Source organism: Rattus norvegicus, chromosome 10, assembly GCF_021556685.1.
Source record: "Rattus norvegicus strain SHRSP/BbbUtx chromosome 10, alternate assembly SHRSP_T2T, whole genome shotgun sequence".
In the NCBI taxonomy this organism is placed as follows: domain Eukaryota; kingdom Metazoa; phylum Chordata; class Mammalia; order Rodentia; family Muridae; genus Rattus; species Rattus norvegicus.
Genome location: NC_141543.1, coordinates 19,423,181 through 19,435,115, shown reverse-complemented (window position 1 = coordinate 19,435,115; position 11,935 = coordinate 19,423,181). Strand labels below are relative to the sequence as shown.

General features: G+C 49.9%; 1 protein-coding gene across 4 annotated transcripts in view; it reads right to left on the bottom strand.

Moving 5' to 3' along the window:
* Positions 1–2,526: 2,526 nt before the first annotated feature.
* Abca3 (ATP binding cassette subfamily A member 3) overlaps positions 2,527–11,935 on the bottom strand; it is a 57,309-nt gene continuing 47,900 nt past the window's right edge. For all 4 annotated transcript variants that reach the window (XR_015630505.1, XR_015630504.1, XM_087571420.1 and 1 more), the window contains 10 exon segments: positions 11,487–11,706; positions 11,128–11,286; positions 9,514–9,686; positions 7,618–7,746; positions 7,291–7,485; positions 5,059–5,246; positions 4,525–4,695; positions 4,103–4,293; positions 3,892–3,965; positions 2,527–3,451 (listed from right to left, as the gene is read on the bottom strand). Coding sequence is in view for 2 of the 4 variants with exons in the window: in XM_087571420.1 (XP_087427546.1) it covers positions 3,320–3,451; positions 3,892–3,965; positions 4,103–4,293; positions 4,525–4,695; positions 5,059–5,246; positions 7,291–7,485; positions 7,618–7,746; positions 9,514–9,686; positions 11,128–11,286; positions 11,487–11,706 (1,632 nt within the window). In the remaining 2 variants the exon portion in view is untranslated.

Genomic DNA, 11,935 nt, shown 5'->3' with positions numbered 1-11,935 from the left:
CCTATAAATGTTTCAAAAACTGGCTAAAAATATTGTTGCTTAATGTGGTAGCCCATGCTTTTAATCCAGTATTTGGGAGGCAGAAACAGGGAGATCTCTGAGTTTGAAGGTAGCCTAGCCTCAGAAAGTTCCAGGCTAATCAGGGCTACATAGTGAGATCTTATCTCAAAAAAATAGAGGACCTGGAATGGTGACTCAGTGGTTAAGAACATTTATGCACACAATGAATCTCATGTGGGCAAAACTCATGCACATAAATACTGAAAAAATTAAAACAAGCTGTCTCAAAGTGATGAGACAGCATAGTTAATCTCAATTGTCTACATGATGAGATTTAGAATCACCTAGGAGATGGGTGATTATCCATCTGTGGAGGATTATCTTAATTAGGTTAACTGAGGTGGGAAGGCCTAACCATTGGGGTGGCCCCATTTCCTAAGGTTGATATCTGCCCCCTAGCATAGTATATTCTAGAGAACTCAGGGTTCTCTAGAGTCACAGAACTTATGGAATGTCTTTATACATTAAGGCAATGTATTGTAATAACTTACGTTTGAAGTTTGACTAACCTAACAATGGGCCACTGTGAGTGGGAAGAATCTAATAGTTGCTCAGTCCCGTGATGCTAGTTGTCTCAGCTGGTCTTCTGTAGAAGCTGGAATCCTGAAGTGGGTTCCAACAGAAGAGTGAGTCTTCATTCTTCTAATGTCCAACAGAAGGCCCAGGATCTGGAACTTGCTTTGTCCCAGGCTGACCTTCAACCCAGAGATCTGCTTGCCTCAGTGTCTGGGGATTAAAGGCGTGTGCTACCTTGCCTGGGCATGAGCTCTTCGTGGCCACTATGCCTCAAGATCTCCAGGTCAAGATCCAGGTCAGAAACCTGTGGCCTTAAGATCTGGACACAGGTATGGCCTACATTTCTGGATTGTAGTTATTCCAGATGTACTCAAGCTGATGACCAGGAACAGCCATCACACATAGCTGAAGCCATTTTCTTCCCTGGCCGCCAGCTATTTCATATTGTTGCTGTAATCTGCCTGCCAATCATTGGTGCAGAAAAATACCTTGACTCAGAGCAGGGTCATGCTGACCACACACCCTGCTGTTCTGAGGTTTGTTAATCTTAAGAAATTCGACAACCGTAAACTTCACTTAGGATCCATCAAATTAAAGGTCGGTTTGAACCATTCTGTCTAAACTGTGAGTCAGGGCCCACCACCAGGCAGTGCACTTCTGCACCTGTGTATTAGCTCATTGTGGTTTTGCCTGTATAAGCTGCCCTGAGAAAGGACAGGCCCACAGCTTTCAGCTGGTCGATCAATCTTTAGGTGTGTCTTTAATAAACCATCCCTGTCTGACTGAGATTGGTGTTCGTGTGGTTTGTGGGGTGACACCTGAACAGTTGGGTCCTGGACTGATCTTTTAAAAAGCAGACAGAGGTGAGCTGAGCACAAGCAGCTGTCGCTCCCCACTCGACTTCACTGAAGACGCCATGCCAAACCCCTCAAGCTGCCCTGACTTCCTAGATTTGATAGATCGTAACCTGAACTGAAATGGTTTCTCCCTTAACAAGTTGTCATCAGAGGTTTATCCCGGCAGTAAGAAAACTCACTAAGGCAGACAGTGACCAAACCCCATAACTCCTTGTTGCCCGTGTCACTCAGACTGTGGTCATGTCTCTCAGCCTTTTTCTGTATTTCCAAGAGATGACCATTTGGCCTCACAGTGGTTCCTGACTGTCCTGTGGCCATGACTTCTCAAAAGCAGTTTTTCTGAAACCAATTCAAGAAGAAAACATTGACTCAATGTTTTAAAGAAGCGATAGCACATAAATAAAAGGGGACTCGTGTTGAAGAAACTCCTGACATGTTTCTGTGTCTATGGATGATGTTGGAGCCCGAGGAGTACTGTACTGGTTTTATATTGTTTTCTTGGATGTAGACAGGACCCACTTTCCACTTGCCTCTGGGGGTTGTGATAGGTGACAACTGCCAGCTTGATGGGCTTTAGAATCACCACAGTAACAGGGTTGGGTGTGTGAAGAGTTTCTAGGTTGTATTGAGGTGAGAAGTCTGACCTGCAATCTACTTTTCTCTTCTAGTCCCAGTGTCTGCCTTGGCAGACTGAACTACAAGAACTGTGGGTGACAGCGTTCCATAGTCTAGGGTCCTGGACTGAAAAGAGAGAGCAAATGGTGAGGGCTGGCCGGCATCCTTGCCTACAGAGGCAGGGTGGCCGAGCACTCCTAGCTGCCAGCACCACGACTTTGTCCCCTCGTGCCCTTGAATCAGGAGCCAAAACACACTCTTCAGTGGCTTTGGTCAAGTATTTTATCACGAGGAGAGTAATTGATGCCTAATCCTTCACTCCATACAGTGAATCCTGTAAGCTTCCTCTCTTACGAAAAGCCAATTCCTGCTTTTGTCTGAAACCTGGTATGAAAGCCATTTTTGGATATGGGATTTGTGGGGTAGTGATCTAGTCCCATGATGCCGCCTCATACCATATGTATGACTCAAAGACTGGTCATGTCCCCTTAGCCTTTATTTTCTATAGAATCACAATATGTTTAAGTGCATCCTCAAGAGATGACACTACTCAGCCCTGTAGTGGTCCCTGACTGTCCTGTGGCCAGTAAGTTCTTGAAGGCACAGAGCTGGGAACATAGGTCTGTGCTTCAAGTCTGACCACATCTCTCTTGTGCTGCCGATGCTCTGTGGGATGACATCTGGCTCAGGATCAGATCAGCCCGGTGCAGTGTCCATACCCAAAGGAATGTTGACATCCAAGGATGTCTCTAGTTGCATTGGGAGCCAAAGGTCTCAGCACCTAGTCATAGCCAGTATCTTCCCTTCATGGAGTTATTTGCAACTTTGCTGCTCATTCCTGGCAGCCTCAAAGTCCTTGTTGCTCAACCCTGTTGGCTTTCTCCACCCCCCACCCCCAGGGGAGCTTAGTGTCCTATGTAAACATAGACAGGATAAGCACTGGACAGAAGCTCAACCCCCAGGTTAGCTGCAATACCAGCTGGGACAGTCCCCATCCAAAGACCAAGGCCTGTCTGCGTGCACAGCGGGATGGGGCCGGGGACTGCGGTTCCAGAGACCTGACTTCAGGAGTGGAAACCTGCATGCTGACTCCTGCCTGCAGGCACTGACAGACACACATGGTCCACTTTGTGCATATCACCTTGATTCTTGTCATGTCCATCATAGAAAAGAGTGATTAAAAATGAAAGAACAGAGACTGGGAGGGGAGGATGCGAGGCTAAGCACTGGCTCCCCTTCCACGCCTGGTGCTCTGGAGGCGGAAGAGCTCCTCATCGTCCGTCCTCAGTGGTGGGGGGCTGCAGGTGGGCAAAGCTCAGAAAGACCTGCTCCAGCGAGATCTGACTCACAGAGTAATCGTCCACTCCATACTTCTCCTTGGCCTTCTCCAGGATACCAAATACCTTTTTCAAACAGAAAAGCTACTGATAAGCCCATGTCTGGGAGAGCGAGTTCTCTGATAATGGCCTCTGTTGTCCTAGAACCCCTGAGAAGTCACTCCCACGAAGTCAGCCACTCTGCTAGGGAAGGGGACACTGGCTGTGCAAGGAGGGGTTCAAGGGGGAAGCCAAGGTTTTGCTTTCATCTCCAAAGCATGACCTTGAGTAAACAAACTGTCCCATCTCCGGGCTAGTTTCCTTGCATGCAAACATTTAGTTTCTTCCACCTCAAATAGTTTACATATAAAAGCTCAAACTCAGCCAATATTAGGGTAAGTGACAGAGGGAAATTAGAATGTGATTCTAGCCTGCAAAGAACCTGGAGTCACAGTAGAAGGGGGAGTCCCAGAGGTTCCTTCTTAGTCCCTGTTAGCACCCTGTGGGGTTCTGGGGCCTGCACTCACCTTGGCCCAGCTGAGGTCACAGCCAGGCAGATGGTAGTGGACCATGTCTTGGTGCTCATCTTCTAGGACGCTGCCTGCATAGAGGAGACCAGGCGGGTCAGGCTGGGGAGGCCAGCCCGGGGTCCTTGCGGGGTCATGTGTGTGGGATAAGTTCCGTGCGGCGGCTAATAGGCCCAGACAGGTCCAGGCCCTATCCAGCCCCATCACACACCTGGGAAGGTCAGGTCCACAAATGCCTTGAACTCCTCTAGTACTTCTTGCTTCCCCTCACTCCGGACCTTGGCCTGCAGGGAGTAGCCGCTGCCAAACTTGCTCTTGAGGTGCTGTGGGCTGCCCAGGCACTTGAACTGGCCCTGTACCATGATGGCCAGCCGGGTACATAAGGCTTCACACTCCTCCATACTGGGGAAAGGGTGGAGGTCTGAGACAGTGCCGGAGGAGGCTGATGCTGACAATGAATGTCAAAGTCTTGTGCAGACAGGAGGGGCTGTGTGCCCAGACCAGGACATTCCAAACTCCACATGCAGAGCCTGGGAAGTGTCCTGGCTGTTGCCATATCTTCTGCTCACCTGGTCCCACCCCAGCCACCCATTTTGCCTCTCCCACTGACCCACAGATGCCCAAGCCCTCTACCTGTGGGAGGTGATGACAATGGCTTTGCCAGACTCTCGGGCCCGGGCTACAGTGTCCCAGAGTAGGCGCCGGGCCACGGGGTCCATGCCAGTAGATGGCTCATCCAGGAAGATGACTGCAGGCTCTCCAATGAGGGCGATGCCAGTGCTTAACTTGCGCTTGTTACCACCACTGGGGTGGATGGGTGACCGGTGGGAGGCAAGGTCAGCAATTAACACAAATACCCTCACTACCAGCCAATCCCACACCCAAGGACTCTAGCTGAGAGAAAGGAGGTCAATAGTACTGGAAAGCCCACTGCACAGGGCTGGAGGCCCTAGAGTAAGCTGTGCCCAGGGGTCCTTGTCATGGCCAGTTAGCTTCTCTTAGCATGAAATGACAGAAAAGTCCCTTCATCTCGTAAGGTCTGAGACATGCTATCACACCTAGGCTGGTTCTGGAGCCACCGACCTCGAGCTCTATGATAAGGGGACATTAAACTATTTTGAGAAGGCCAGGCTCATCTCAGGAGCAGAGGGGGCGTATAGGTCGCACCTGTAAGTCTTGACCAGTTTATTGGCATGTGGCTCCAGGAGCAGACCCCGCAGAGTGTTCTCCACACAGGCATCGATGAGACGCTCTGGGATGCCTCGGAGCCGTGCATACATGACCAGCATTTCCCTGCCAGTCATGTGATCAAGCAGTGCATCAAACTGGGGGCAGTAGCCCATCCGCTGCCGTACCTAGATTAGAATATGGTATGGGAGGGAATGGGTTAGAGAGGTCATCTCTCAGAGGACATAGCAACCCCTGGCCATGGTGCCTGCCTACAGAGGCAGTCCTCAATGTCTGTCCAGGGTTGTCTAAAGTAGGCCCTGGTGGTTGGCCACAGCTGAAGTTCTCTAAGCAATACCCAAGCAGGGACACAGGAAGGACTTGGCTACCAAAGGACAGAAGGGCCAACAAGTGGTCTAGCTGGGAGCCTATGACAGACAACTGTGAGGTTAGCTAGCAGAAGAATGGTTTCACTAGGCGTGAAGGTGCATGCATGGAGGCAGGGGCAGACAGGGATCTATGTGACTTCAAGGCCAGCCTGGTCTACAAAGTTGAGTTCCAAGACAGCTGGGGCTGATACATAGAGAAAAACCTGTCTTGAAAAACCAAAAACCCAACCAATCAAAACAAACCTAAACGAAAAACCCACCACTACCACCAAAACTCAAAACAACGAGCAGACGACCAATAACAACAAACCAACCAAAAAAGGTTCATTATTATACAGGTGGTCACCACATGAAACGTCACGGCTGACTTGTGATCACACACTCCCTCCATCTAATGTGCTGGGGTCTTTCTGCTCGTAAGAGCGCTCGTTGGTATCCCTCCTCAGAAGTGTGTCAGCAATGTCCATGTGCAGCAAAGCCAGGGCGAGCCACAGCAGGCCTCTCCGCTCTGGTGGGAGCTGTGTACCATTTGCCCCATACCTTCTGCCGGCTGGGGCAGGTTTGCCTAGGTTCTGGAGATTCCAGAGATTCTCCTCCTTGGACATCCAGAGCTGCTTTTAATTGATTTGGAACAATTCTTAGCTTTGGCTTGGCTCCCCCACGACATCTCCTTTCCTTCTGGACCTCAGGTTAAGTGTGCTTAGCACCGCCTCGTTCCCTCCCCGCATTTTCAGATCGGATGTGGGTCACTGCAAGATCCCCTGTGCATACATTCCTGACGCTTTAGTTCATTTTCTTTGATTTGAGATGGTTTCTCTACATAGCTATGGCTGTCTTGGATCTTGCTGTGTGTAGACCTACGCATGCTGGCCTTAAATTCACCTGCCTCTGCTTCCTGAGTGCTGGGATTAAAGCTGTATATCACCATGTCCAGCAACTTCTAATCCTTAAACATATTAAGTCATTTTTTAAAAAGATTTATTTTTTTTTCTTTTCTTTTTTTCGGAGCTGGGGACCGAACCCAGGGCCTTGCGCTTGCTAGGCAAGCGCTCTACCACTGAGCTAAATCCCCAACCCCAAAAAGATTTATTTATTATACGTGAGTACACTATAGCTGTCTTCAGACACACCAGAACAGGGCATCTGATCCCATTACAGATGGTTGTGAGCCACCATGTGTTTGCTGGGATTTGAACTCAGGACCTCTGGTAGAGCAGTCAGTGCTCTTAACTGCTGAGAAAACCTCTCCAGCCCATTTAAGTCATTTTTATAATTTTATCCAGACACTAAAGATCTTAAATTTGAGCTTGTGGGCTGTAGAGATAGCCCAGTGGTTATCAGCACGTGTATGGTGGCTCACAGCTGACTAACTTCCTATCCAAAGGATCCATCCCCCTCTTCTGGCCTTCACAGACCATGTGCTCATGCGGTGCATGGATACACATGCAAGCAAAACAAATCCCACACATATAAAAGACCCACAGGTGCCTTCTCTACTGTTCTCAGTCATGGGAACTCATGGGCTGTGCCTGGCCCACCACTGTGGTTTCAGCTCAGTGGATGGGCTATGGGCCTTCCTTTCTCTCCTTTTATCTTTCTAGGTCTTCAAGTCCATATTTATTTATTTCTGTCTATATTTGGGTAGACAGAGACAGCAGAGTTATGTTTCTCTGGCTAGCATTTCTTTCCTTTCTCCCACACACTTACCACGGGCCACTGTCCTGTCCTGATGTCCACAAATACTGCTGTGCCTAAGGTGAGCCAGAGACAAGTCTATCTTGCCTCCAGCGTAGCCTTTGTCTTGCCTGTTCCACACCAGTAAGGGAATCCTTGTTACACCCACCTTCCCAATATCAGAACTGATGCTGTAACCACCAACAAAGGCATCCCCCGAGGTGATCGTCTCCTCCCCAGTCAGCATTTTGAATGTTGTAGTTTTTCCAGCTCCATTGAAACCCAACAGGCCAAAGCACTCCCCTTTCTGGACTGCAAGGGAGATCCTGTCCACGGCAAGGAGCGGTGCACGCTGGTCATACACCTGTGAAATGCCAGCCAGAAAGCTCCAGGTAGGAGCCTGAAGACAATCCAGGCCCTCTGGCCTCCAACCCCTACTAGGTTCTGGGGCACTGGGGACAGCTGGGTGGCCAGTGGAAGGCAGAGCTTGCCTTACCTTGGAGAGCTCATTGATGATCAGCGGTGTGTCAAGCATGGAGTCCAAGCTAGGGACCAGGACTCGGCTCCTCTCATCAGCTACATCCTGGTCCTCAGGAAGCACTGATGTCCGGTTCTGCAATTCTGCCTGATTGGTTAAGGTAAAGACTACACATGTGAATTCCGGCCCCGTGGAAGCAGGACAGGAGCCCACACTGACAGAGAAATTTGATGGGTCTTCTTACCCCTCATCCCCCACACACCACTCTTTCACAAGAGGCAGGTAGTCTTAGGGGCTGAACTCAGCATCTAAGAGGAGAGGCAGTAGCACAAGGACTGTGTGGAACTCAAGAAGAAAATCATAATCACTGAGTGATGTGAAGAGGTTTTTAAATTTATTTTTATTCATGTGTATGGTTGTTTTGCTTACATGTATGTCTATGTACCATGTGCATGCCTCCTGTCTGTGGAGAAGAGGGCATGGGGCTGGAGTTACAGGCAATTTTTTTTAGATTGCTGTGTTCAAACACAGCAGAAGAAGGCATCAGATCCCACTACAGATGGTTGTGAGCCACCATGTGGTTGCTGGGATTTGAACTCAGGACCTCTGGAAGAGCAGTCAGTGCTCTTAGCCACTGAGCCACCTCTCCAGCCTTCAGCTTCTTTTTTTTTTTTAAGTTAAAATTTTATTGTGTGTGCGCCCACACGTGAGTGAAGAGCCCACAGAGGTCTGAGGTGTCAGATACCCCTGCAGCTAGCATTATGGGTAGCTGGTTGTTAGACATCTAAGGTAGGGGCAGAAATTGAGCTGGGGTTTGTTGAAAGAGCAGTGTGCTTTCTTAACTGCTAAGTCATTTTTCCACCCTTAGGACTTGGTTCTGTCTTTGAGCATGAGTTCCAGGGATCAAATTCAAGCTGGCAGGCTTCTGTGGCAAGCACTTTACCCACTGAGACACCTTGCCAGCTCATTATTGAATTTCCTTTAAAGAGATGTGTGTTGGTGTTGGGGATTTAGCTCAGTGGTAGAACACTTGCCTAGCAAGCGCAAGGCCCTGGATTCAGTCCTTAGCTCCAGGGGGAAAAAAAAAGAGAGATGTGTGTTGGTGTTATCTGGCTGTCTCACCGCTGAGCTCAGATAATCCCCCTGCTTTGTCTTCCTGAGTAGCTGAGACTATAGTTAAATAAGGCTGCACCTGTCTGGGAAGGCTGACTCAGTGTGGAGGGAACTCATTTGGGAGAAGTTAAAATGTTTCTGAGGAGTCCGTTCGATTCAGGTTAATCTAGAGTCCCAATATGATTCTAACAGTCTTTGTTCTTGTTTGTTTATGTGAGGGCGGAAAGGAAGCCATGGAGTATGTATGGGAACATGAATGTGTGTGGCAGTGAGGTGGCTCACTGAAGAAGACACTTGCTGCCAAACCTAACAACCAGGTCCACTCCTGGGACCCACATGGTGGGAGGAGCCACATGGTGGGAGGACCGAGTCAGTGAGGCAATCCCCACAGAATGTACCTTCTCACCTCCACGTTCACCCACGTACACATTCATTAGTTAAATGTGGAGACATGTGTATACGTGATAACAAGTGGGGCAGATACCTGTCCAGCTGGGTACCTCACGTGACTCAGGACTGCCTCTGCCTATGGCCGCAGGCATCACAGCATTGGGATCTCAGGCTTTATGGCAGACCTTGGAAATAATGAATGCTGCCATTCCTCCCTGTGCTGTGACAGTGTACTTGGATCTGGCCACGCTGGAGCCACACTCTGTGTCAGCCACGAGGCAGTGTGAAAAATGGGAGGGGTGGTCAAGCTTCAAGGCTGGGCTCACAGGGAGGCGGTCCTTCACTGTCTCAGGCCCGTGGAGGACATGGGGTGCACCTTCCAGAACTCCTGAGCTCCCAGGAGCCGCTTACCAGAGTCCACCTCCTCCGGAAGGCGCAGACAAAGGTTCTCAGTCTCCACAGCAGGTTGGTCTCAATGAGGAAGAGCAGGGTGAGGTAGATGCCCCCTGAGGCAGCCAGGGAAGTCACAAACTTGCCAATGCCTGGGGTGCTCCAGGCATAGAAGTTCTCCTGGTATTGGATGTCTGTGCAGGGAAAGGACCGAGCTGGGCCTCTGGCTGAGATCCCTCTCCCTTCCCAGACCCTAGTTCTTTCTTTAGCTCCGTAGGCTACACAAATGCCCAGACCCTCCACTAAGACCCAGTGTCCTAATTCTTTTTTTTTTTTTTTTTTTTTTGTTCTTTTTTTTCGGAGCTGGGGACCGAACCCAGGGCCTTGCGATTCCTAGGTAAGGGCTCTACCACTGAGCTAAATCCCCAGCCCCAATTCTTTAAGCCATGCCTGTGTTAGTCAATGTCAGATGTCTAGGTGTTGTCCAGCTCTGGAAGAATTTCACCATGTGAGGTGTCCCTTGCACACCTGTGACGAGAGACTGCTCACAAATTACATCCTTGTCTGCAAGTCACACTACCTCGAGTTGGAACTGTGTATTAATGTGAAGATGCCCAAATGACATCCCCAATTCTAGGCATTGGAGTGGGGACAGGATTCGCAAGCTCTGTCCTAATGCAATGTGCAGCAGCATGACAGGGAGACTCACTTTTGCCTGAGGGCTCCCTGCTGATGTACAAAGGAGACCATTCTGGGTATAAAAAGCTCCCCACACTCAGACAGATCTAACTCTTAATCTAACTCTATGAATGTGACTTTGTTAAGGAACAAGACACTGGTTAATGACCTAGGAGAGCGAGTACTGCTCCAGAAGCTGCAGAGCACCTGGACAGGTGGGAAAGTCAGATGCCCGGGTGCAGATCCAGAACACGTAAGCAGGAGTAAGGGGCTGGTGTGGGACTCGGAGATGGTGTGGACCAAGTGTCTGATGACTTGGAACATTGGAGCCCCGTTACAGAGTTGAAATGCAATCTCTATTGTGGGGTATTAAAAAGGTGGGTATCCAGGGCTGGAGGGAAGGCACAGCAGTTAAGACCACTGGCTTCTCTTCCAGAGGAGGATTCAATTCCCAGTACCCACATAGTGGCTCACAAACACCTGTAACTAGTTTCAGAGGCTCTGATGTCCTTTCCTGGGCTCTGAGTACCAAGCATAAAAGTAGTACGCACAGTACATATCGGCAACACAGCCCCATACATGGGGAATTTTTAAAGGCGGAAATTTAATCCGCCCATGGCATTCAAAAGTGGAGCCTCTGAAAGATTATTAGCACTGAATACATTCCACAGGGCAGAACCTCAGGACTGAACCCTGGTGGCTTTATAAGAGGCCAGAGGACATGTGCGATTCAACTCATCTCAGGTCACAGAAGCCTGGCACATCTTTGAGATTCTCTGAGTGAGAGGACCATTGCCAGAAGTCAGCCTGTGCCCTCTTTGATCTATAACTTACTCAGTCTCTGATACTGTGGTATAGGGAACAGAACACAGATGAATATAAGCCCCTTGGCCGGGCAAGTCCCGGGGAAGCTCTGGGTGCAAACCAAGAGCTGGAGAAGGCCCCGTGCACACTCACTGTACTTCTTGCAGTAGTGGGTAGCAACCTCCGAGGACGTGCAGTAGCGCCGAGTCTCATAGTTCTCATAGAAGTTGCTGACCGCCATCCCCAGGCAGTGGTTTGGCAGCACCAAGAACACATGATCTAAGGTTCTGGAAAGCTCCTCTAACTTCACAGCTGCGAAGAGGTACAGACCGGTTAGTGATGGCAGATACAATATGCTTGCCCGAGGACAGATCCAGGTAGGGAAGGTCAGGTCCCTCCCCTGGGAGAATGCTGTAGACACCCTCCCACCTTGTGACTGGCTGAGCAGGGCCTCTTTGGACACAGTGGTTAAGTGGGTGGCCAGTGGTTTGGGGTGGTGGTCAGTCCCCCACCTGGGATCCTCATGATAGTGACCACGATGAAGGTGGCTATGCCTGACAGGATGTTGAATATGGTCAGCCTGGTGTAAGCCGTGGACGCAGCTGAGAAGAAGAAGCTCAGGAGGTACATGAGGGGGATGATGGCCCAGCCATAGAGCATGAGCAGCAGCAGCAAGTCAGCCATGTGGCCATCCCTCGTGAAGGCGTGCACATCGAAGGCTCGGAACACCACCTGCAGCAGCACACGGGAGACAGGTCAGTGCACAGGACAGTGGGAGGGGAGGCTCCCAGGTCAGGAAAAGGGTGGCCCTTAGGCTCTGACTTGGCCATGAAGACCCAAAGGCCTCACGGTGGCTGTCACCTGAGGTCCTCTCTGAGAAGCAGTTTCTTGGTTATTAGAGCTAGAACCAGCAGAGCCGGCCCAGTACTTGCCTATCAGAGAGCAGGAAGGGAAACACCTG